General features: G+C 39.7%; 1 protein-coding gene across 12 annotated transcripts in view; it reads right to left on the bottom strand.

Moving 5' to 3' along the window:
* The window catches only part of PHLDB2 (pleckstrin homology like domain family B member 2), a 244,659-nt gene that overhangs the window by 99,246 nt on the left and 118,055 nt on the right, over window positions 1–27,358 (bottom strand). For 11 of the 12 annotated variants that reach the window (XM_060010615.1, XM_060010623.1, XM_060010625.1 and 8 more), the window contains one exon: window positions 4,823–6,171. In XM_060010615.1, coding sequence (XP_059866598.1) covers window positions 4,823–6,171 — 1,349 coding nt within the window. Of the gene's footprint in view, window positions 1–4,822; window positions 6,172–11,566; window positions 13,216–27,358 lie in introns of those variants that run through there. The other variant, XM_060010621.1, reaches the window with a different exon arrangement.

The raw sequence follows: 27,358 nt of genomic DNA, 5'->3' as shown, positions 1-27,358 counted from the left end.
AGTTCATCAACAGATGGATAAAGAAGATGTGGTATATACAGACAATGGAATATTACTCAGCCATAAAAAATAATGAAGTTTTCCCATTTGCAACAACATGGATGGACCTGGAGGATATTATGCTTAATGAAATAAGTCAGCCAGAGAAAGACAAATACTGTATGTTAGCACTTACATGTGGAATCTAAACAACAAAACAAATGAATAAACATAACAAAACAGAAAGAGACTCACAGATATAGAGAACAAACTGGTGATAACATGTGGGGAGAGGGATGGAGAGGCAATAGAACGGTAGGGAATTAAGAGGTACAAACTACTATGTATAAAATAAATAAACTATAAGGATATATGGTACAGTATAGGGAATACAGCCAATATCTTTTTTTTTTTTTTTTTTTGCGGTACGCGGGCCTCTCACTGCTGTGGCCTCTCCCATTGCGGAGCACAGGCTCCAGGCGCGCAGGCTCAGCGGTCATGGCTCACGGGCCCAGCTGCTCCACAGCATGTGGGGTCTTCCCAGACTGGGGCACGAACCCGTGTCCCCTGCATCGGCAGGTGGACTCTCAACCACTGCGCCACCAGGGAAGCCCCCAGTCAATATCTTATACTAACTTTAGGCAGAGTATAGTCTATAAAAATGTTGAATCACCATGTTGTACACCTGAAAGTTATACAATACTGTAAATCAACTGTACTTTAATAAAATAAAGTTACATTAAAAATTTTAGATTTGCAGAAAGGGAGCTTATTTGACTTACTTTATAATATCTGCAAATAGTTAATTCTGTAAAGATGTAATAAAATGTTAAAACTTTGGCAAAGTTTGAACAACATTGATGAGTTTATTTATGAAGTAATTTTTTTATGAGAAGTATCCTATTAATGTAAAACTAAAATGCAATTATCTCTTATTGAAATTACTTACTTACTTACCTTGGAGAAATCAGCCTATGCTTACAAAAGGTAGCAAAAGTTTATTTATTTTTTTTTTGTAATCTGCCCAGAGAGAAGAGTTTCAGTATTTCACAAGAGTAATCTTTTGTGGCATGTCCTAACTGGGATATATACTTGCATATTTAAAATGACCAAAAACAGTTCCTCATCTGATTATTTTAAGATTTATTGTTTATAATAAATAACTTATTCTCACTTTATTAGGTAACCAAACTGCGAACATTCATTTTTCTCAGGCATCCACAACGCTACATTATTCAAATAACATAATCTCTGATTAATATTTGATTTCGCCTTCCCAAGATCAGACCTTAAATTCAGGAAAACAAATTTTTTCCAAGATACCTTCTACATTTGAACTGTCTTTAAGTTTTCCCAGAGGACTATTGGGCAATGACAAAGAATTTTTTTCTTGACCTTACAAAAAGAAGAATGCTAGAAATAATTAGGTTTATTTGTTAAGCCCCTTCTTGATAAATAGCTCAACACTATCAAGAAATGCATAGGAAGATTTGTCAAATCAAACGAGAAGCTCAGCCTTCCCTAGGCTAATTTTGTACAGGCAAAATATTATAACATAAAGTTCAGTGATTGCATACTTTACAGAAAGGCCCTGGATATATGTCAACGTCCTCACTCTCTGTAATACGTTCTCACCCTCAGGGGAAACACTGATTAAATAAGACCAACATGGGCTTCCCTGGTGGTTCAGTGGTTAAGAATCCACCTGCCAATGCAAGGGACATGGGTTTGAGCCCTGGTCTGGGAAGATCCCACATACCATGGAGCAACTAAGCCCATGTGCCACATCTACTGAGCCTGCGCTCTAGAGCCCACGAGCCACAACTACTTAGCCTGCATGCCACAACTACTGAAGCCTGCGTGCCTAGAGCCCGTTCTCCACAACAAGAGAAGCCACCGCAATGAGAAGCCCGTGCACTGCAATGAAGAGTAGCCCCCTCTCGCTACAACTAGAGAAAGCCCGCGCATAGCAACGAAGACCCAACGCAGCCAAAAATAAATAAATAAAATAAATGAATTTATTAAAAAAAAATAAGATCAACATCTTATTGCCTAATAGAAGATTTAAATTCTCTTTCTCGTTGAAACTGTTTGTTAAATTAACCGTAGATTAACCATAGCCACTTACTTTTACCCTCACCCAGTAGTCCACGATTTCCTCTCATGCTTTCCTAAAGACTCTGCTTAAGTTATAGGTGAGGTTGTGCCTTTAACAAAGAAAGACAGTCTCAGAGCCTCGTGGACAGAACTTTACCAGATACTCTTCACTCTTGATATTCAAAGAATGGACTTAGGGTCAGAGGCTGACAGAAGAGCTGACATTACATAGACAAGTATGAGATAGTACTAGAGGCTAAATCAGATTTTCAGGACTTCTTTTAGTTCAGAAATAGACAACTTCATGAAATCAAATTAATGACCCAAGGTTAGAGGAATAAGAATTAATTACATAGAACAGATTGAACTGAAACTGGAAATCTAATTTATGAATGTGGACATGTATTTTGGAAAATTATTGGCATTATCTTAATGTTCTATCTTCTGATGGGGAAAACCCTTTTAGCCTTCATGCTGATCTATCTCTAACCATCAATTTAGTTGGCTCCGATGTTGCAAACTAAATGAAACATTCTTTTAATGTTAGTTTGTTCTCCTTGGTCCTTCAGATTCAGGAAGAAACATTTTTTTCTGAGACTTTTTAATGGCACTAACATTATTTGCATGGGCTCAATAAGAATCTGTCCTCCCTTTTACTGGAATATAATCAGACAAATGGACAATACAACAGAGGCCAAATGTAGAGTGTCTTACTTAAAAATTAGCCTCACTTCATCAGATATGACAAGCCCCTTATTAAGGAGAAAGGGTTATAACTTCATATCTGAAGCTAATACCCAAAGCTTCTCCCAAGAAGTTGAACTAGGACCTGTTTGTGGCTTACAGGGCACCAACCTTATAGGCAGTAAAAAGGTCACTTGCTGGATAGCCAGGAACCTTAGCAGATTTGGGAAAACTAGAGGAAAGAAAAATTCACCAACTCTTATAAGTGCTAAAGATGAAACCAGTTTGGGACTTCCCTGGTGGCGCAGTGGTTAAGAATCCTCCTGCCAATGCAGGGGACACGGGTTCAAGCCCTGGTCCAGGAAGATCCCACATGCCGCAGAGCAACTAAGCCTGTGCGCCACAACTACTGAGCCTGTGCTCTAGAGGCTGCAAGCCACAACTACCGAGCCCACGTGCTGGCCTAGAGCCCATGCTCAGCAACAAGAGAAGCCACCACAATGAGAAGCTTGCGCACCACAACAAAGAGTAGCCCCTCTAACCTCAACTAGAGAAAGCCCGCGTGCAGCAAGAAAGACCCAATACAGCCAAAAATAAAAATAAATAAATAAATAAGAGTTTGGTTTCCTACCCTTAGAACAGAAGAGTAAATAAAAGCATTTAAGGAAGACCTCTGGAGTGATGAAGCCATTGAAATGCTCTCCTAGGCAACTTAATAAATCATGGAAGTTGATTCTCTGGCTTTATCAATGACAGTTGTTCAGCACAGTATAGCACTAGATTTGCTATCTATAGACAAGAAGGCTTTTACATGCTAATTAAAAGTTTTTCTAGCTTATGTCAATGAATCAGGCCCAAATACAATGCCTTTTGTGATCATGAAAAATCTTTGGAGATTATTTATGATAACAAAGGAACTGCCATACTGGAGCACCATCTAACATCCACCCACAGAATACCAAATTCTCTGGGGGTATACACATTCGTTTTCATTCACTATTAGTGATTAGGATATTTGGAAACTCTGTAAGGATAGACATTAACTTATCAAAAACTGTGAGTGACGTGAATAATTATTTTTCTAAAATTTCAAGCAAATTCTGTCCTGTATAGATGCAAAAGTTTCTGTTCATTATAATCCAGAAGTTACAATTTTATTGTCCTGTAGGGCATTAACTAGCTTTGTATGTGATTCAGAAATCTTATTCCAGCATATTTCTTTTAGTAACTAAAATACTTTTGATACTCCTACACTTCTATAAATCAGCTTTACCATCCTGCAGCTTCCCACATTAAGGAAATCATTAATCATTAATGAATCAAAATAATCTTAAGGTATTCACCCTAAAAAATTATGCTTAAAAGAAAATAGAAAAATGCAGCAGTTTGTTCTTATTCATTAGTGGGACTCTCCTGTTTCCTCTTTTCTTATGATTTTCAATATTTTTACAGTAATCATAAATCCATAGAAAAAGACAACTCAGTAATTCTTTTTGAGCGTGTGTAGTTTGGAGTCACTATATGTATTAAGATATGGCTGAAGGGGCTATGGTGTGTGTGTGTCTATATACAGTGCAGAAAAAAGGTTGAGCACCACTGGGGCAACCTTTCAACTTTACAGACAACTTGCTATACAGAGAAACTTACTGCCTAATTTCCAATGAGTTGTCATTTCACTGATTATTACCTTCATAGCATATACATGCAAATTTGATGACATAAGTAATACAAATCAGTGTTTCCTCATAGTCTTAAGAGAGAAGTTTGTAAGACTTTTAAAGTAATTCAGTAAAATTCACAGCTATCTTTGTTAGATTTATCAAGAATTCATACTTGTGAGACCTCTGCAGAGCAACTTAACATAACATTAGGCACACGCAGGCCTTCAAACTATCCATTTGTGACTAATAATAGTGATCTGGGAAGAGGAAGGTTAGCAGGAGGAAATCTAGGAAGGGACCAGTGGCTGGTGCCCATGGAAATTCTACACATATATCCTTGGGGTTTGTCTCCAAGAAGTTATTCAATGAAACAGTGAGGTCAAGTCAGATGAGAAGATTACCAATCGCTCCATCTCCTGCTCCCTGAGTCTCTCCTCCCTCTGCCGCCGGTGATAATCCATCAGGTCGTCTCGTCCTGAAATGGAGCTAATGCTGCTTTTCCGTTCCCGAAGGACAGGCTGGGGGGTTCCTGAGGCCTGTCTGAGGCTGTCCGGATCGGCATCATCAAACTCAACAGACCCACACGAGTAGTTCCTCCTGGCCGCAAACGCTCTGTCAAGCTCTCCGGGAGGGAAGGAATGACCTGGGCTGGTCCCCAAGTAGGAAGCCCTATCCAGGTCATCAGAGGTACAGGAGGAGGTGGAGGCCAGCAGCATCTTCCGGGCCACTCGAGGACTGGCAGGGACGCTGAGGGTGGAACTCACATAAGGATTGCCCTCAGAGGCAGAGGTTTTATAGGGTAAAGCTCCTGAGCTCAAAGAAGAAAAATTCAGGTAATTGTCATTGTCTGTGATGCTATGAGGTAGATCCTTTTCCCCCAGTTTCGTTCGTTTGTAATTGCCCAGAGAGCTTCTTGGAGGCAAACTGAGCGGTGCCAGCTGGTTCTCTGTGGCTCTGTGCAGCCTGGGGAGAGATCGGCTGTAGGCGCCCATGTGACTGAGGCTGCTGCCCGAGTACTTCCTAGTTCTTAAACTGATGTTTTCAGATGCCAGATCCTTGTGTCTGGTCACCTTGGGCTGAAGTGTCAGGTTGTCCTGGATGCTTATTTTCCTGGCTTGCTTTGGGCTTGAAGGCATGCTGGCTGCCCCTGACCTACCGATGGGCAAGGAGCCAGTATCGCCCAGGGAACTTCCATTCCACATGGTCAGGAGTGAGCCGGATGCTTTTCGGCCTTCCAGCCCTCCAAGAAAGTAGACATTGTCATGGGATTTATTCCTTGAGCTGTATTTGGAATAGGGAGGCTTCTCTGAAAGCCTCAAGGACCTTTCAGTGTCCCGGCCTGTCAAATGATCAAAGTCTGTTCTCCCAAGTGGATATCCGCTAAGAGAGGGTGAAGTGCTGCGTAAAGGGGTGGGAGGTTTCACGGAAATATTTTTGTCATTTCCGTCACAAGAGAACTGCTTGGTTCCCTGGATTTTGGCCAAGGAGGGGCTACTTCTGACACTGGTTCCCAAAGGAGAAGGGCTTCTTTTAGCAGGCACAGGTTGTGAGAGGGTCAAATAGGAACCAGAATAGTCTCCATTGGTTTTAAATCTCAGACTGGAAGAATATTTCTTCGGGCTCAGGCTCTCCATCATGTTTTGGGAATCGTTTTCGAGGGAATTCGCCACAAAGCCCGCCTCTAAGCTACCATTCTGTAAATTCAGCTGCTTTTGCATGTGGCTCTGCTCTGCCATAATCTTGTTGGAATCTGTAAAGGAAAAAAAAAGAGAAAGCTTTACTTAACAAAGAAGATTTCAAAAGACGAACCACATTTTTCAGCCTACATCAGTACAAATAGCTTTGCAGTCCAATCTGTTGTAATGAACACAAACGTTGTTTTAGTAATAAACCTAGAAAAGCTGTCTTGCAAAATGAAGATGAATAAAGATCACTGATCTGGGATGTTTCTTGTACAAAAGAAAAATAACTCAAGAGGACATCAATGAAATTTGAGAGGGACAAATCCCTAACCAAGTACAAGTGCAAGATGAGGTTGGTACCTAAAAGAGACAATGTCCCTTTAGTTTTCTAGTCCGTGGAGGACCACCTGCTTCCTGAGTACCTAGCAAAAACCCAAAGGGATGCTGCAATGGGCCTTCCTTTAGATGTCTCTGCAAGAATCATTAACCGCTCAGAAGTTAAGTCCTGAGGAAACTACATTCACGTTCTGGCAGAGAAAGAAAATTTTGTGTTAGACGCTGATCAATAACATGAGGGTTAGAAGATGATTCTTTAAAGGGGGACCATGAGAGTTACCTTCTCAACAAAAAGACATAATAAAGGCTCCCGCATCCACCAGAGAAACGTAGGTAATAGTAGAGGAAGAAGTGTTCCCCATATTCCTGACATATCAGGGTCAGGGTGGAGTAGTTAAAAACCTGAAACTGACGCATCCTTCAAGTTCCCAGGCATCCCAGAGGCACCATGATCATCCTTGATCTAACTCTCTCCTCTCATGGAAACACCTTTCTCCTCTTGCACCCATCCGAACCCACCCATTCTTCCAGGATCAGATTAGGATTCTATTTTCCACGATGAAAAGAAAATTTTTTTAATGGATGTACCCATAAGAATATGTTGTGGACCCTAGTTTGAACAATATTAACTTAAGAAACTGCAGTTTTAGTCTATGAAAATGTCTTTTTAATCACAAATTATCACTGTAAATGTGAAGCCTTATATTTCAAACGGATAAAAATATTTTCTTTAAGTTATCATCAAAGTGAAAACACAATTTAAACATAAATTTGAACTCAGGTACTGCTAAGACGGTCCTCCAACTCCTTAGGCACCTCAAACACTGGTTACTGCATCTCTGCACTATATATAAACAGTATTACTTATGGTTAGTAATCAATATCATAATGTGTGACCAAGACACAAGTTTAAGGCAGAGGGTTTTCTAGTATTTCTATCGTATCTCCAGCCCCTCCTGACTCCCATCGCCCCAGAGGTGAGACACTCAATGAACGCAAGTTTTCAATGTCCATCACAGCCTTCCCCACTCCCTCCCTGCCACAGATGGAGGACCTTCACCTTGCTTGCTCAGCCTCAGAGATTTCCTGGGCAAATGCAGGCAGCCCAATAAGGAACTGCTTCTTACCCAGAGAGTGGGGCAAAGAAACAGTTTGGCTGCTTAAATCCTAGAGATGGGCTGAGTCCTCCTACCCCTCAAAGCTGCAGCTTCCCACAGGAAGCTCTGCTTTGGGTACCTTATCCTCCAACCCAAAGCCCTACCCTGATGGATAAAAGCATGATTGTCTTTTGAAGTGGATCTCAAAAAAATGTTTGAGATTCTCCTTTAGAATTGCCTCCCAGCTGGGATCTGGCCCTGCCATCTGGCTCTTGCCAGGTCTTTCATTCCTCGGGGACAGTGCCATCTCTGCATCCAGGAAAAATGTCCCTCTCAGCAATTGTCCGCCACTACCAGTTCTGACCTCGAAAGCAACACCAGTCTGCTTTGAGCTATATCTCACCATGCCCCCTTGGAAGACTGAAACCACGATGATCTCTAGTCTTGGTTCCTTCTATTCCCGACTAACTTTATCACATGCTGGTCTGCTATGTTGAAATTCCAGCAAACATTGGTCAATTCCCTCAAGTTAAATGTTTTTGAATTGAGGAGACAAGGAAGTAGGTGGATCCTGGGAACATTACCATGTTATTTATTAAAGGGGAAAAAACACCTTAATTGCCCCCAAAATAAGGGAGAAAATCAAAAGCTATAGCATATCATATGAGTGAATATTAAGCCATTTAAAATCTTATTTCAAGGTATGTTTATAGCATTAAAAATACATTAATATAATGTTAAGTAAATTTTAAAAACCACACATACAATGAGTGCAGTCTTATATATACACCCACAAATACACATGGATTACACATAGATGTTCAAGTGAAAATCTGGGGAATCATCACTGATCCCCTCTATCACTATATCCTCTATCCTCTACCATCTCTATCACTTCTCTATTCCCTCCTTCCTCATTTTATCCATCAACAAATCCTATCAATATTGTCCTTAATCCATAGTTTCAATCTGATCATTTCTGGATATTTCCACTGTTACCCCCCATTACAAGCCAATATCTTCTCTTCCCTTGTCCATATGCGTATTCTATAACAAGAACAATGGAATAAAAGAAATCACACCAGTGATTTTTAATTCACCTTTCTCAAACTAGTTTGTATGTTCCACATTTTATACAATGTGTTTGGGTTACCTTAACAATGAAGAAAAAAAATTAGTGTAAAATATTAGCATACAATCTGCAGCAATACTTCATTTTTAAGTTGATTAGACTCTTATTTTCCTAAGCTCTTGTCCAATTTTTGATCCAGATATTAACTCTTCCGAAAAAGGTTACTTTAAAGAACTTCTTCATCAGACTAAATACGTAAATATTTGAAGACTTCAACATTTTTTCCAAATTTTCTAAATGACTCAGGCAAAAATGACAATTATGCAAATTTACCCATTCCATACTTTATGCATCTGAAAAACTGCAAAATCAAACATAACACCTAACCTAATATGAATAAAGTGAACAGAGTGGTTACAAAAAAAGTCTCCAGGGCTTCCCTGGTGGCGCAGTGGTTGAGAGTCCGCCTGCCGATGCTGGGGACACGGGTTCGGGCCGCAGTCCGGGAAGATCCCACGTGCCGCGGAGCGGCTGGGCCCATGAGCCATGGCCGCTGAGCCTGCGCATCCGGAGCCTGTGCTCCGCAACAGGAGAAGCCACAACAGTGAGAGGCCTGCGTACCGCAAAAAAAAAAAAAAAAAAAAAAGTCTCCAGATGTTTGCTGAATATGGCTTAGATAATATATTTAGTATTCTCATTTTTTAATGTAGTTATTAGATTATTTCATTACTTGGAGTGATTCTGCTTATTGTATAGAAAAAAATTAAAATCCTAACAGGTAGTTTCAGGTTCCTCATTCATTGACTAGGTATTAAGTGCCTAGTCCTAAGCGGACTTCAGCTTAACAGGCACTAGTGTTGCTCACTATTATTCCCGTTCTCTCCTTTCAGAAACAAAGCAGTGCTGTTCTGTCTCATCCCCATGACATTAGGTGTGGCTATGTCCCTTGCTTCGATCAATGAAACAGGAGAGAAAGTGACATGTCAGTTCCAAGCTGAAACCCCAAGAGCTGGAGCATGATTCGCCATCTCCATCCCCTGCTAAGATGACTCACTTGTATCCAAGTCTTAGCCTACCTCCCTCAGTGAGGGCAATAGAGAGCAGGGTCTCTGCCAATCCAAGATCGTCTTAAGCCACTGAGATTCGGGAGTTATGTGTTACTGTGGAGGTGTTAATCTTCATTAAGTGCCTACTATAAACCAGGCTTTAAGCTAGGCCCTGGAAAATATGTGGTCAAAGATACCATTTCCTGCCTTCACATAGCTCACAGTCCAAAGGGGAAAACACACATATGAATAAATGCTATATGGTGTGATGCATGCCTTGATAGAGGATTGATTGACAGATCGGTAAAGGAGCATGGAGAGGGGCTAACCCAGTGAGACTGGTAGTCTGGGGAAGTTATCATGGAAAGAAATGACAATGGAGTTAAGTCCTATTGAAGAAAGGGAATCTGATGGGTATTCTCCAATGGTAGCATAAAGCCACCTCCACACCTAAAATTTTGTGGTTTTAAAAATATAAACAAAATCTCAAGCCCATCTAAGGTCAGACTACTGGTACATCCAGCAAACATCCTGTCTCTGACAGAATTAATAACAAAAATTGTGTAGGAAAAAAGCAACGGTTATTTTCTATATTTAATAACTATGTATTTCTCTCTCATAGTTCTCTAGATCCTTTCCCATCTCCACCACCATGTAAGATATGCTCTCTGGGGTCCAAGTCTATGCCTATCTTAAATGTGGTTTAAATTGGACAGCAATCCTCCAACCATTTAGGATATTTTAGATAAGGATACAAAGGGAAATCCATAAGTGAGATGTTAGAATAACAAGAAAAAAATTAAAGCCAGTTAGTGGGGAAGACTTTGGTTATAAAGTAGTGCATACAAAATAGGAAACAGAGCTAAGATAGTGCAGAGTTAGCCATCCAGAAAGCAAGGCAGAGCAGATGCTGTTTAATGGAAGTCAGCAGCTAAGCACTGAACCCAAACTCTGCATTTTCAATATTTGCTCTAACGGCGCAGAATTGAGGGTTTATGTCAAAAAGGATACTTAAAAGCTTAATTTTTGACTCAGCAGCATAGGACATTAATGTCATTTTAGATGATAAAATGTATTAATGTATTTCAACCGGTTTGCAGTTGCAAATGCTACTTAATCACCCAAACAAAATATTACCAAATATCATTCCCTCTTCCAACAAAACTACATAGTATCAAACTACTAAAGGGTATTCTTACTACCCTACAGGGTGGCAACACTTGGCCCCTCTCTCCTCCTCACATACACTTTTTTTTTAATCAAAAAATTTAATTAGTGGGAATTCCCTGGGGGTCCAGTAGTTAGGACTCTATGCTTCCACTCCAGGGGGCACAGGTTCGATCCCTGGTCAGGTAACTAAGATTTCTCATGCCTCGCAGCTCAGCCAAAACTCACCATGGCCAAAAAATGTAATTATTGACGCAGTTTAGTTGGCCAAACAAAATATAACACCAGAATATTCCACAGTAGTACTAGCTGGAAGATCAGCTTTACAGTCTCTAGGGAAGAGACAAGCAGGACATTTGCAAATAATAAACCACATCTGAGAAACAGCCATGCAACATTTCTCCACCACACATATTGCAGAAGAAAGCTACAGATGATCTGGAGGGAAGAACATTCCAGAGAATATTTTAAGATATTCATGTCTGATACCCTGGTTTTTCAGTTCAACCTTATTGGGTCCGTTAAGGATGTGTAAAAAGTTGTACACTTAAAGATTTATCATCAAGTATAAACATGTAATTCACTCATTTTCCTGAAGCTGAGTTTACCATAGCTGAGTACATATGTATGTATACTTGTGTCAATTTGAGATCTCTTAATCCCATAAATCAATTCAACTCAAAAGGTGGAGAATCACACAGGTGGTCTTTCTGACCCTAGGAGTGACAATAATGGTTCATGATACCTCTCTCTCCTTCCCCAGTTCCAGGGTGTTCTTTTCATTGCGGATGAGATCACACGAGTGGAGGCCTAGAGGTGGGAAAAGCATAGGGAAATGTAGAACAGGAAGCAGTAATGTACTCTGAATGAGGATGAGAGCTAAGGCAAGGAGAGTAGAGGCAGGAGGGCAGAGGATACAATGGGAGAGACTGGGTATAATTCCCCAGCAGTGAGGGAGATAGCAACGCGATGGAGCCCTGCAGACAATGTATTAGAGACTGCAGCTGAGGTTAGGAAAAGAAAGCAGAGGAAGAACTAGGGCTGTGAGAGGTGAAAGGGCACACTGCAAGAGGTGTTGTCAAAGTGACACACAAGAGAGAGGGCGGCCGGAGAGAGGTCTATGTTAACACATGTAAGAAAGGTGAGGAATTCTCCGAGGTTTCTAGCCTGGCTTCTTGATCTCCGCTGGTGTATTTCTTTTTGCTTTCCTGTACATTTTATGTAAACAAAAAAGAAGTCTGATGGAAATTATAAAATCACTGCATTATGTTATTGTGGAAGTAAAACAGCCCCAAGGGCACTAACGGCTCCATATACTGCACGCATACGCACAGAAACAGAACCGGTGTGGAGAAGGGAAGAAGGCATCTGGTGCCCATCTGAAAGAAGAGACAACACCGGGTCGTCTAAACAGGAAAGAAGTTAATGTGTGTTGAAACATTTGGGCTTACTTTCCAATCCATAAATTTAATCCCTCCAGAGCTCTCTTGTTATTTTATCACCTGAAACGTATATCATCTCATTGTCGATTAGAAAATGCCAGGAGTCATTTAGAGATCTCTGGAAGGTACCACGGAAAGTCACGGTACATTCTCCCTTAAGAAGAAAATTATAGGAAAAACTAATCTCAGGGATCATGTTTGAAAGTTTCTTGGTAGATTCTTTCCTCTTTGCCACAATGCTGGTATATGTTTTAAAATATAATTCTCCTGCTCCATTTGTACCAAATAACACCACAGTGAAGCTAATCCCATCCAAACTGTAAGTCACTGATGGTGACTTCAGAGCACTGTGATGGCCAGAGTTGTAGGGATCTTGGTTTCAAGATAATGAATATACACCCAGGGAGCAAAGTTTTAAAAAACGAACAAATTAAAATGAAGTATTTACTGTGTTGGGTTGTGTGTGTTGCATTAGAAGTAGGAGTCTTAAAGTCTGGCCTATATATATAAATGCAGTTTTCCAGGTAATTTATACCAAGAGTTTGGAGGATTCTTAAATTATACAACACTTTACTTGTCATTTTACATCGCCGTGCACAAACACTTCTCAGGATCACCCAATATAGCAGGAATTAATCAAAGGGGGAGTGCAAGAGCAAGTGATAGGAAAGTGGAAATCTTTTCACATGGCTGGGGAAAGGGGATGGATGTAGATTACAGAAGCAAATTCAGAAAAAGAATCTTACCCAAAAAATCAGGAGGGTTTAGGCTAAAATTTCCACTTTATGAAAAAGGTTGAGTCTCTGTTTTTCTTATGAGGGGCCTTAGAGCTGAGGTGCTGGCTCTGGGAGCACATTTTGCCACAGACAGTGGTTGATGCCTGGTGTTTCAAACTCTCCCAGCACACTGGTGGTCCACAGGCTGGCCTCTTTCAGCACTGACGTTTACAGTATGGCAATGTTTTAAAGCACGTACTGATGACACGTAATTGAATTCAGACACCAGCTTAGAGCAGTCTGTCAGAAGCAGTGCCATTGGGGAGGTGGAGGGGAGGGGGGGCGGCAGTTCTGTGGTGACCAGTGGTGCCTGAGGGAAGAAGCTTTTAGAGGACTGAATAGGAAAAACTAAGAAATCTATTTCAGCCCCAAACTCCAAGCTTAAGAATGGAGAACAATGGACACAAAAACCTCCCTCTTTTCCCACTAATCCCAACATGGAAACATGATGAAGGGGGAGGGGGACTACTTAGAAGCTTCAGGAACAACCACTTCCTTCTCTATCAATATTCTCATTTCAGACATCCAAAAGCAGCCTGTTTTCCCCACCCTCCGTTATCCAAACACCATCCTCAGTTAAACAAACCCTCAGTCCTCTGGACTCCGCCTTTGCAAATATACCCTCCTTTTTCACAAGTATTTCCTTTCATCACTAAATCCTCAGCCTCCTGCTTTACACACAAGCCACACCTCTCCACACAACCCCACACCCACTGGCAAACACCTTCCCAGATCCTCTCTTCTTCAAATATCCCCTCCTACGCACAGGTTTTGTTTTTTTTTTTTTAATTTATTTATTTTACTTATTTATTTTGGCTGCTTTGGCTCTTTGTTGCTGTGCGCGGCTTTCTCTAGTTGCGGAGAGCGGGGGCTACTCTTCGTTGTGGTGCGTGGGCTTCTCAGTGCGGTGGCTTCTCTTGTTGCGGAGCACGGGCTCTAGGTGCTTGGGCTTCAGTAGTTGTGGCACGTGGACTCTAGAGCGCAGGCTCAGTAGTTGTGGCGCACAGGTTTAGTTGTTCCGCGGCACATGGGATCTTCCCAGACCAGGGCTCAAACCCATGTCCCCTGCATTGGCAGGTGGATTCTTAACCACTGTACCACCAGAGAAGCCCCCATGCACAGGTTTTGTAAGCACCCCTAAATCTGGACCTTCCCACTGTCTCAACATCCATCCCCACAGAACTTCATCTCCCATTCATGCAACCTGGCCTCCTAAACTCTGTTCCTTTAAACTCTTCCTCCACACTCAAGATTTTACGTCTCAGCGCAGGGAAGAAAAAAACAAAAACCATAAAACCAAACTTCTCTTAGTGGACACTGAGCCCTTATTGGTTTTTTGCAAATAAACAGAGCAGCAAATGGATTCTCATTCCTCATTCCTTGCGCCATGTTCTCTGTCATTTAAAGATCAGCCTTTCTGAACAAAATAATTATTATCTACTAGATACATGCAGATACATTGATAATCTCCAAGGAGGGCATTTTTATCTCTCAAAAGGACCCAAGAATAAGGAGGATGTTTTGTTCTTTCAGATTGAGCCTGTTACAACAGTAAATCTTACTGTATGCAGACAGACACACGTTCACAGAGACAGACATACACTGCCCACATGCCCATAGCAGTCTAAAAGGCACAAAGACTGTGTGACTGCCAGAGGAGGCTCTTCAGAACCCAGGCAAGTTGAGGCATCCTCAGAATTTGCCAGGTGTCGGGGTGATGCATGGCAGGCTGGGGAGAAAGGGAGGACCACTGGAATGCTGATATGATCTCAGGACACTGATTACACAGTTCCTTTCTTGGTTTTCTTGTTTTCCCTTTTGAATTTTTACTTTATTATGTTCTGAAAACAACTAAAAGAGGTAAGGGAGACCATTAAGGAAAGAACAAAAGTATCAGATGATGCCACAGGGAGGAAGGGAGCACAGAAGGGACTGGGGCGTGATGGGGAATAGGGGGAGGAAATGAGAGATGGAAGAAGTGATGACAAAAAGTAAAAAAAAAGTTTCGGCTTCTTCCTATCACAATAAATCAGTCTACCCCATGGTACCATTCCTTTCTGTCATCTCCAGCCCACTGAAGTCTAAGCTCTCTCAAAAGAAGTCCAGATGGCATCCAATGGTTCCTAAAGGTAATCACAATCAATAGCAAAAACCATATTCAAATGAGGATCTTTATCTCCTGTGACAGAGGTTCCTTTTAAATAAGTCTAGATTGTTTTATATGAGGAATTCTTAAGAATCTTAGAGGACTCTTGTAAAGAGGGTAAAACATCAATAGGGATGTTTAAACCATTTTGTGCCAGTCCCTTGAATAAGACTTGTCTGCCTGAACTTTAAAATATTCTTTAGACTACCCAAGGAATTTGGCTGCACGCTTCCTGTGATAGATAACTCTTTTCAGCCTGTGAGGAAGGCAGGGGAAGAAGGACAGAAAGCAGGAAAAACCTCAAAAAACATTTGGGTCATTCAAATTCCCTTCCCACTTGCAAAACTCCTGACTTTTATCTAAATATTCAAGATGTGACTTTTACCAATTGGACTCACATTTGTGTTTATATCATTATTAAAACAGCTTTTCAATTCTGCAGCCTGTGGAACGAAAACCACACTCACAGAAAGAAAGACAAAATAAAAAGACAGAGGACTATGCACCAGATGAACGAACAAGATAATCCCCCCCACAAAAAAATAAATGAGGTGGAGATAGGCAACCTTCCAGAAAAAGAATTCAGAATAATGATAGCGAAGATGATTCAGGACCTCAGAAAAAGAATGGAGGCAAAGACCAAGAAGACACAAGAAATGTTTAACAAAGACCTAAAAGAATAAAAGAACAAACACCTAGAAGGACAAACAGAGACTAACAATGCAATAACTGAAATGAAAAATAGACTAGAAGGAATCAATAACAGAATAACTAGGGCAGAAGAATGGATAACTGACTTGGAAGACACAATGGTGGAATTCACAACTGTGGAACAGAATAAGAAAAAAGAATGAAAAGAAATGAAGACAGCCTAAGAGACCTCTGGGACAACATTAAATGCAACAACATTCACATTATAGGGGTCCCAGAAGGAGAAGAGAGAGAGAAAGGACCCGAGAAAATATTTGAAGAGATTATGATTGAAAACTTCCCTAACATGGGAAAGTAAATTGCCACCAAAGCCCAAAAAGTGCAGGGAGTCCCATACAGGATAAACCCAAGGAGAAACACACCGAGACACACAGTAATAAATTGGCAAAAATCAAAGACAAAGAAAAATTACTAAAAGCAACAAGGGAAAAATGACAAGTAACATACAAGGGAACTCCCACAAGGTTAACAACTGATTTCTCAACAGAACCTCTACAAGCCAGAAGGAAGTGGCATGATAATATTTAAAGTGATGAAGGGGAAGAACCTACAAACAAGATTACTCTACCCAGCAAGGATCTCATTCAGACTTGATGGAGAAATCAAAAGTTTTACAGAAAAGCAAAAGCTAAGAGAATTCAGCACCACCAAACCAGCTCTACAACAAATGCTAAAGGAAACTCTCTAAGTGGGAAACACAAGAGAAGAAAAGGACCTACAAAAACAAACCCCCAAAACTTAAGAAAATGGTAATAGGAACATACATATTGATAATTACCTTAAATGTAAATGGATTACATGCTTCAACCAAAAGACATAGGCTCTCTGAAAGGATACATAAACAAGACCAATCTGTATGCTGTCTAAAAGAAACCCACTTCAGACCTAGGGACACATACAGACTAAAAGTGAGGGGATGGAAAAAGACATTCCGTGCAAATGGAAAATAAAAAAAAGCTGGAGTAGCAATATTCATATCAGATAAAACAGACTTTAAAATAAAGAATGTTACAAGAGACAGGAAGGACACTGCATAATGATCAAGGGATCAATCCAAGAAGAAGATATAACAATTATAAATATTTATGCACCCAACATGGATCACCTCAATACATAAGGCAAACGCTAACAACTATAGAGGAGGAAATCAACAGTAACACAATAACAGTGGGAGACCTTAACACCTCACTAACACCAATGGACAGATCACCCAGACACAAAATGAATAAGGAAACACAATCTTTAAATGACACAATAGACCAGATAGATTTAATTGATATTTATACAACATTCCATCCGAAGACAGCAGATTACACTTTCTTCTCAAGTGCACACAGAACATTCTCCAGGATAGACCACATCTTGGGTCACAAATTAAGCCTCAGTAAATTTAAGAAAACTGAAATCATCTCAAGCATTTTTCCAACCACAACCCTAGGAGATTAGAAATCCATTATGGGGAAAAAAATGTAAAAGACACAAACACATGGAGGCTAAACAATACATTACTAAAGGACCAAGAGATCACTGAAGAAATCAAAGAACAAATCAAAATATACCTAGACACAAATGACAACAAAAACACGATGATCCAAAACCTACGGGATGCAGCAAAAGCAGTTCTAAGAGGGAAGAATATAACAATACAATCCTACCTCAAGAAACAAGAAAAATCTCAAATAAACAATCTAACAACCTAATGCAACTAGAAAAAGAACAAACAAAATCCAAAGCTAGTCGAAGGAAAGAAATCATAAAGATCAGAGCAGAAATAAATGAAATAGAAACAAAGAACACAATAGCAAAGATCAATAAAACTAAAAACTGGTTCTTTGAGAAGATAAACAAAATTGATAAACCTTTAGCCAGACTCATCAAGAAAAAAAAGGAGAGGACTCAAGTCAATAAAATTAGAAATGAAAAAGGAGAATTTACAATGGACACTGAAGAAATACAAAGCATCCTAAGAGACTACTACAAGCAACTCTATGCCAATAAAATGGACAACCATGAAGAAATGGACAAATTCTTAGAAAGGTATAACCTTCCAAGACTGAACCAGGAAGAAACAGAAAATATGAACAGACCAATCACAAGGAATGAAATTGAAACTGTGATTAAAAACTTCCAACAAACAGAAGTCCAGGACCAGATGGCTTCACAGGTGAATTCTATCAAACATTTAGAGAGGAGCTAACACCCATCATTCTCAAACTCTTCCAAAAAACTGCAGAGGAAGGAACACTTCCAAACTCATTCTATGAGGCCACCATCACCATCACTATCTCCCTGATACCAAAACCACACAAAGATACTACAAAAAAAGAAAATTACAGACCAATATCACTGATGAATATAGATGAAAATATCCTCATCAAAATACTAGCAAACAGAATCCAACAACACATTAAAAGAATCATACAACATGATCAAGTGGGGTTTATCCCAGGGATGCAATGATTCTTCAATATATGCAAATCAATCAATGTGATACACCATATTAACAAATTGAAGAATAAAAACCATATGATCATCTCAATAGACGCAGAAAAATCTTTTGACAAAATTCAACACCCTTTCACGATAAAAACTCTCCAGAAAGTGGGCATAGAGGGAAACTACCTCAACATAATAAAGGCCATATATGACAAACCCACAGCAAACATCATTCTCAATGGTGAAAAACTGAAAGCATTTCCTCTAAGATCAGGAACAAGACAAGGATGTCTACTCTTGCCACTATTATTCAACATAGTTTTGGAAGTCCTAGCCACAGCAATCAGAGAAGAAAAAGAAATAACAGGAATCCAAGCTGGAAAAGAATAAGTAAAACTGCCACTGTTTGCAGATGACATGATACTATACATAGATCATGCTAAAGATGTCGCCAGAAAACTACTAGAGCTAATCAATGAATTGGGTAAAGTTGCAGGATACAAAATTAATGCACAGAAATCTCTTGCATTCCTATACACTAACAACAAAAGATCAGAAAGAGAAATTAGGGAAACACTCCCATTTACCATTGCAGGAAAAAGAATAAAAAACCTAGAAATAAACCTACTTAAGGAGGTAAACTACCTGTACTCAGAAAACTATAAGACACTGATGAAAGAAATCAAAGATGACACAAACAGATGGAGAGATATACCATGTACTTGGATGGGAAGAATCAATACTGTGAAAATGACTATACTACCCAAAGCAATCTACAGATTCAATGCAATCCCTATCAAATTACCAATGTCATTTTTTACAGAACTAGATCAAAAAATTGCATAATTTTTATGGAGATAAAAATGACCCTGAATAGCCAAAGCAATCTTGAGGGAAAAAAATGGAGCTGGAGGAATCAGACACCCTGACTTGAGACTATACTACTAAGCTACAGTAATCAAGACAGTAAGATACTGTCACAAAAACAGAAATATAGATCAATGGACCAGGATAGAAAGTCCAGAGATAAACCCAGACACCTATGATCAACTAATCTATGACAAAGGAGGAAGGATATACAATGGAGAAAAGACTGTCTCTTCAACAAGTGGTGCTGGGAAAACTGGACAGCTACATGTAAAAGAATGAAATTAGAACACTCCCTAACACCATACACAAAAATAAGCTCAAAATGGATTAAAGACCTAAATGTAAGACCGGACACTATAAAACTCTTAGAGGAAAACATAGGAAGAATACTCTTTGACATAAATCACAGCAAGATCTTTTGTGACCCACCTCCTAGAGTAATGGAAATAAAAATAAATGGAACCTAATGAAACTTAAAAGCTTTTGCATAGCAAAGGAAACTATAAACAAGATGAAAAGACAACCCTCAGAATGGGAGAAAATATTTGCAAATGAATCAATGGACAAAGGATTAATCTCCAAAAAAACAGCTCATGCAGCTCAATATTAAAAAAAACAAACAATCTAATCAAAAAATGGGCAGAAGACCTAAACAGACATTTCTCCAAAGAAGACATACAGATGACCAAGAAGCACATGAGAAGCTGCTCAACATCACTAATTATTAGAGAAAGGCAAATCAAAACTACAATGAGGTATCACCTCACACTGGTTAGAATGGGCACCATCAGAAAATCTACAAACAACAAATGCTGGAGAGGGTGTGGAGAAAAGGGAACTCTCTTGTACTGTTAGTGGGAATGTAAATTGATACTGCCACTATGGAAAACAGTATGGAGGTTCCTTAAAAAACTAAAAATAGAATTACCATATGACCCAGCAATTCCACTACTGGGCATATACCCAGAGAAAACCATAATTCAAAAAGACACTTGCACCCCCATGTTCATTGCAGCACTATGTACAATAGCCGGGTCATGGAAGCAACCTAAATGTCCATTGACAGACAAATGGATAAAGAAGATATGGTACATATATACAATGGAATATTACTCAGCCATAAAAAGGAACGAAACTGAGTTATTTGTAGCGAGGTGGATGGACCTAGAGTCTGTCATACAGATTGAAGTAAGTCAGAAAGAGAAAAACAAATACTGTATGCTAACACATATACATGGAATTAAAAAAAAATGGTTGTGATGAACCTACGAGCAGGACAGGAATAAAGACGCAGACATAGAGAATGGACTTGAGGACACGGGGAGGGGGAACGGTAAGCTGGGACGAAGTGAGAGAGTGGCATGGACATATATACACTACCAAATGTAAAATAGATAGCTAGTGGGAAGCAGCTGCACAGCACAGGGAGATCAGCTCGGTGCTTTGTGACTACCTAGAGGGGTGGCATAGGGAGGCTGGGAGGGAGACGCAAGAGGGAGAGGATATGGGGATATATTTATACATATAGCTGATTCACTTTGTTGTACAGCAAAAACTAACACAACATTATAAAACAATTATACTCCAATAAAGATGTTAAAAAAAAAAGGAAAAAAGACACACGCACCCCAATGTTCATTGCAGCAACAGCCAGGTCATGGAAGCAACCTAAATGCCCATCGACAGACAAATCGATGAAGATGTGGTACATATATACAATGGAATATTACTCAACCATAAAAAGAACAAAATTGGGTCATTTGTAGAGATGTGGATGGACCTAGTGACTGTCATACAGAGTGAAGTAAGTCAGAAAGAGAAAAACAAATATCGTATATTAACGCATATATGTGAAATCTAGAAAAATGGTACAGATGAACCGGTTTGCAGGGCAGAAATAGAGACACAGATGTAGAGAACAAACGTATGGACACCAAGGGGGGAAAGCAGGGGGTGGGGATGTGGTGGGATGAATTGGGAGATTGGGATTGACATGTATACACTGATATGTATAAAATAGATTAATAAGAACCTGCTGTATAAATAAATAAATAAAATTTTAAAAACAGCTTTAGCAATATTTGAAGGAGACACAATATGAATGTAATAAGTATATATATATATATATATATATATGTTATAAATTAAGTTCAACAGAATGATGCGGTAGGGAAGTTCTCAAATTAAAAGCATGCTGTCTCCGGACTTTCCTGGTAGTGCAGTGGTTAAGAATCCGTCTGCCAGTGCAAGGGACACAGGTTCAAGCACTGGTCCAGGAAGATCCCACATGCCGCAGAGCAACTAAGCCCCTGTGCCACAACTACTGAGCCTGTGCTCTAGAGCCCGCGAGCCACAACTACTGAGCCTGCGTGCCACAACTACTGAAGCCCGCGTGCCTAGAGCCCGTGCTCTGTGACAAGAGAAGCCACCACAGTGAGAAGCCCACGCACCGCAACCAAGAGTAGCCCCCACTCGCTACAACTAGAGAAAGCCCATGTGCAGCAACAAAGACCCAACACAGCCAAAAATAAATAAATAAATACATTTATTAAAAAAAAAAAAAAAAAAATGGTGTCTCCGATTACAGAAAATACAAAGAACAGAGGAATACATTAAACAACACTATGGAGACAGTATCACTTAAATCTAAAACATGTGGAAGTCTACAGAAAAATAACCAATGTCTTCAACCAGCAAATGACAAGGAAAAAAATAAGAGAGGGAACAGTTCTAGATTTAAAAAGAACCAGGAGATACACCAATTAACAATTAAATGCAATATGTAGACCTTGTAGACCTTGTTTGGATTCTGTTTTGAACAATCCAACTATTAAACAAAAATTTTATGTGACAATCAGAGAATCTGAACACTGACTGGAAAAAAGATATTTTAATTACTGCCATTTTTGTTTTTAGGTGTGATAATGATTTGCTGTATTTTTTAAAAATCCTAAGCTCTTAGATTTATATTTTAAATTTTTTATGAATAAAATACTACAGTATTTGGAATCTGCTTTATAACAATCTATGTTTGGGGGGAAGTAAGGTCTACAGATGAAACAATATTAGCATATGTAGGTAACTGTTGAAACTGAATGATGGGTACATGAGATTTCACTGCATTATTCTTTTAATTTTTATGTATGTTTAAAATTTTCCATAATAAAAATATTTAAAAAGTAAAAGATGTGTGCATTCCGAAAACCAATATGAATAAAAATATATGAATATATACTGACTTAAAAACAATAGTGGCTCAGTTTACAAAGAAGGATGTGTTCATACAGTAGCTCCTTGCTGATTTTTTAAAAAGTACGAAATACTAACCTTCTGTCATATTGAATTAAGCTCCTAAAAGCGGATTTTTTTTTTTAAGTACCTTGGAGAAATCTGAAAGGAAATGCATTGTCTAGATTACAAGTATCAGGCCATTATATTTCGGATACTTGCAAGATAATGGTAGGTCACAGTAGCTAAATTTCACTACTATGCATATTCAAATAAAACCCACCTCTTCAGAAAGTTAAAATGTAAACACAAAAACTGACAAACCTGCCATATCTTGAAGAATTTCAGCCTCAAAAAACCATTAAAACACACACACACACCCTTCCATATTCATGCTAAGATAGAGACCAACATACTTTATAGATTCTTAAATTATGTGATGGCTTCTCTGAAAGTGGGAGAGTTCTTTAGGTAGGAAATTACAGACCCATATTTTCAGGGTTCTTTATAGAATCCTAAGATAGCTTTAGTTGAAGATAAAGGTTTCTAAAATTTTCCCAAGTAAAGCAAATATTTCCAGATGTTTCTTATTCCTGATCATTGGCATAATTCATCCCCGGGTTTAGGTGATTCTGACTGTAGCCTCTGAACAATCCTCCTGTATTATGTGATCACCACAGTGAGACAAAGCCAAGAAACAGAGTCATGGAATAACTAGGTTGGAGGTCTTGAATGTCTGTTTGCATCTGTGCTTCAGATTTACTTCCTGAAGCAGAGGGGTACTCCAGGAAAAAGCATCCTCTAAAACCAATTTATGCAAGAAAAATATTGACTCTGGGATCACATGGGGATGAAGATGCTCTCTCTTGACCCTGAAACCACCCCTATGGGCTGGAATTGGAAGCTGAGAGTTGGTGGGAGCAAACTCTTATCTTTACAGCATCCTGTCCCCATTCCACACTACCGATCAAAATACATTCTCTTCAGAGTCAGCTTCTGTTTTTTCAAAGTAACATTCACCAAATCCAAACGTACTATTCTCCATTCCCTTACCCAATACTTGTGAACTGGGAATAGTCAGGGGATAAGTAGGCTCAGGATGGATGGAACAAACACAAGGTGACCACATCACCCATGGTCATAGTGTTTTTCCCTTTAACTCAAAAACTGAGTGGATGGGTTTTAAAAAAATACTATAAAGTAAACAAAACAAAACAATAATGATACCATCTCTTCATTACTTAACTGTAGGTTATGCAAAGTGGGTGTTATAGACAATATTTCCCTTTGTTGCGACCTACCTTTTTTAACCATTTATTTTGCTTGGAAGGAAAAGGAAAAAGGACTTGAACCAGCAGAGGTCAGTAAACAACTGACTACACTAAATTTAATCAATGCTGTTTTTTATATCTGACCAAAAGCCCTAATAAAGGAAATGGTTACATTAGGATGTTATTTTTATTGTCATGGCCAATCTAGCGCAAAAAATACGGGACAGACTGCCAGGAACATGAGTCAGGATACCCGACCCTCGTCCTGGTTCTGCCAAAATAACCAACAGAAGAAAGAGCCAGAGCAAATCCCTTGGCCCGTCTTCACCTTGTTTTAGCAGAGGTTTCTCCATATTTAAAACGGTGAGGGTGAACTAGATGTTCTTTCTGCTCCAACTTTCTAGGCTCCCATAGACACAGGTTAAATAACACAGGAGTGCCAGTTATACAACGCAGGAAATGGAAATGACTACAGAACAGAAACATGTTTTAGTGATAAGGTGGCAGCTAGCTACCTAACTGGGAAAAGATTGCACCGGTGCGGTTGCCCATGACATTCCAAGGGCATGGTAAATTATTTCAGCATAACGTAGTGGGAAGAAGGCCTGGTCAGAGTTATGTTAGTGTAATATAATACGGCTATTTGATTCGGCATGATGTATAAGAAATATTTTGTCTACATTCCCATGGCTTGCAATTTCCTTACTAAATATGTTTTCAAAAACCTACTTCTGCAATGATGTAAGCAGTGTGGCAGCCAGACCTCACTTCCCAGTCCCCTCTGAATATCTCTTGACTATGAAGCACTACTCAGGCTGCATCTGAACTGGACAAACAAACGCAGAAGCTGGCTTTCCTTTGCTTTTACCTGCCCTTGTTTTAGCAATACGGTGCTCAAGAAACAAATCGAGGAGAAAGATTGTAACTTTTAGCGTTTTTGCCATTCCTTATGCAGACTCCACAAGCACATCGCCATCTGGAGAGGTCACATGCTGCATGCAAACAAAATATGCTAAGATGATCAACACTGATTTCCACTGAACTCTAGATTTAGCAGCAAATCTTGGAAAAAGCTGACCCTGCTTGAGGTAACAATATTAAATATAGGCATGAACAAACTTTTTCTTCCCCTTAATTTGCAAAGTAAGGAAATGGAGTTCATCTAATAAACTCAACCCACTCACACTAAGCAAAACAAATATCTCTTGTAAAAACCTCTCAGAAAAGTCTCCAGCTAACTCAGCCTGTTACTCTATACCTTATTTACCTGTTTCTTTGTATGGCAAGCTTCTCCAGCCCCTAGCCTTCCCACTGAATTTCAATTAAAATGATTTTTATATTTGGGTTTCCCCTGCTGATCATTAGCTGCTATAGATAACAATCTTGCCTTTAAAGCAGATACAGCACAAACCTTCTTTTCAACATCTAAAAACATTCCTAAATATCATGAAAACAACTCTGCAAATTAACCCTTAGAAGGTTCGAATTTCTGGGTGGCAGAAACAAGTTCTGCCTTACCAAATACTCATTTTGAAGGGATTTGAAAATCTGAGCTACCCTTTTTGGTTTTATTCACTTTCAAAAGATAAGAGTCACATTAATCAAACGCCAACAAATATTTCCAGCCAACAACTATAAAAAAAACAAACTCATCTTCTCTTCCATCACCTGAAAAATAAGTAACAAGAATGACTACACGACAAAAAAAAAAAAAAAAAGAATGACTACCCGAAAGGTGATAATGAAAAGGGTGCTATACCCCTTTACTGCAGCACCTGCAGAGAGCAGCCCTCTTTAAAAAGTCATCACTTCTGAATCATTTCTAAATATACTACTATGTACTCGGCTTTGAGGTACACCCATTGGCTAGTTGTCAAAATGATAAGAACCTACCACAGCGAGGTTCGGAGCTCTTCCAAGAAAGGCACACTAAAAACTTCTTCTATATTTCCAGAACCTCCCAGATTTGAGGATTATAACTACCATGGCAGGACCACTTAGCACACAACTAAAATCCATAATCACAGGACTAACGGCTAATCGTAGTAATGTAAAATGTGAGAGCAGCCATATGTGCACAACTTTTCTGATCGTCAAAAACTCTTTGAGGGCTTCCCTGGTGGCCCAGTGGTTGAGAGTCCGCCTGCCGATGCTAGGGGACGCGGGTTCGTGTCCCGGTCCGGGAAGATCCCACATGCCGCGGAGCGGCTGCGCCCGTGAGCCATGGCCGCTGAGCCTGCGCATCCGGAGCCTGTGCTCCGCAACGGGAGAGGCCACAACAGTGACAGGCCCGCGTACCGCAAAAAAAAAAAAAAAAAAAAAAAACTCTTTGAGATAACTCCTTTCTATAAGCAGAGCCATTCACAAATACATGCTTTTTACACTGTCCCAGAAAATGAACAAAAACTTTATATTACTATCATTTTCTTCCCCACTAAGTAAACAGATGGAAAGATAAAGACTGGGGGTTGTACAAGAAAGTACAATGAAACAGGAGTTAGGAGGTTCTCACTGGCCAAGTGAGCAGATTCAGATAAGAGGATTTCTGAGATTCCTTTTACCCCCATTATTATTTTGCCCTCTTCCCCCAAAGAAGTGCCAAGCTTGAAATGTCTTCAGATTCCTAACCCAAGTTCTACGCAAATATCACATTTATCTTACATATCCACTCATCAGCTTATGAATATCCCTCACAACTGCCCCAAAGCACGCTCATTTCCTTATATGCCAGGTGTCTTTTTTAACTCTGTATTCAGGAGGCCTCTCTCATCCTCTCTTCTCTCCAAGACAACCCTATCCATTCATGCCCTCTACTCTTAACCCATAAGGCAGGGAGGAACAAAAAATCTCAAATGTTCTGTTTTGTACCATAGCATCTGCTGTGAATGTGGAACCATCTGTTGCCCACTTTGCCATGGGAAGGATGGTGCAGGCATCAGACGTGGAGTGTCACAGGTCGCACAATAGAATTATGTTCTTCTTGGGGCTGACACACCCAGGCATATGCTCCACAGTCACCATGGCTAATGCTACCCTTCCCCCATCAAAGAGTTTATTTATTTCCTCACAGAGAATGTGACCTCTAAATTCTCACAAAGGGTCAGGTCCATTTTTTAAAAACTTACATATGCCTGAATATCAGTTTCTAAATTCTCTAATCCTGGGTTTTATCTAAAACTAACATCTGTCACTAACACACTTGAGACTTTACCAATCACCATCTCTGGGCATCTCAGTTTTTGTGTCTATAAAACAAAAAAGTTGAGCTCAGTGATCTCTGAGGCTCCCTTGCACTGTAGCACTCCAAAATTCTGTAATTTTAAGCCAACTCAAAGTCAGTGAACACAAGTTCCTTCACATCTATGGTATATTAAGACTCTTAATGCCAAGGACAAAAGAATCTGCTGCAGACAAAAAGGTCTCTCTGTGTTGAGCAAAAATACCGTCAGTTTCTAGAAGATCCAAATTAGATTAAGATCCCTAATCTTGTTAACATATGTCCTCAAGGTAATACCCTAGTGAAGAGTTTGGGGCTAGATATTCATTGTTTGTGTGTCCTGTGCATTATAGGATATTACACAGCATCATCTGAGGCCTCTACCCACTAGAGGCCAGCCCCAGTTGGCAACTGGGGTTGTCCCCTGCCCCGAGTTGGGA

The sequence above is a fragment of the Delphinus delphis genome, chromosome 4 (assembly GCF_949987515.2).
Source record: "Delphinus delphis chromosome 4, mDelDel1.2, whole genome shotgun sequence".
Lineage (NCBI taxonomy): Eukaryota > Metazoa > Chordata > Mammalia > Artiodactyla > Delphinidae > Delphinus > Delphinus delphis.
Note: the sequence above shows the minus strand (reverse complement) of the source record. Positions and strands in the feature narration are given on the sequence as shown.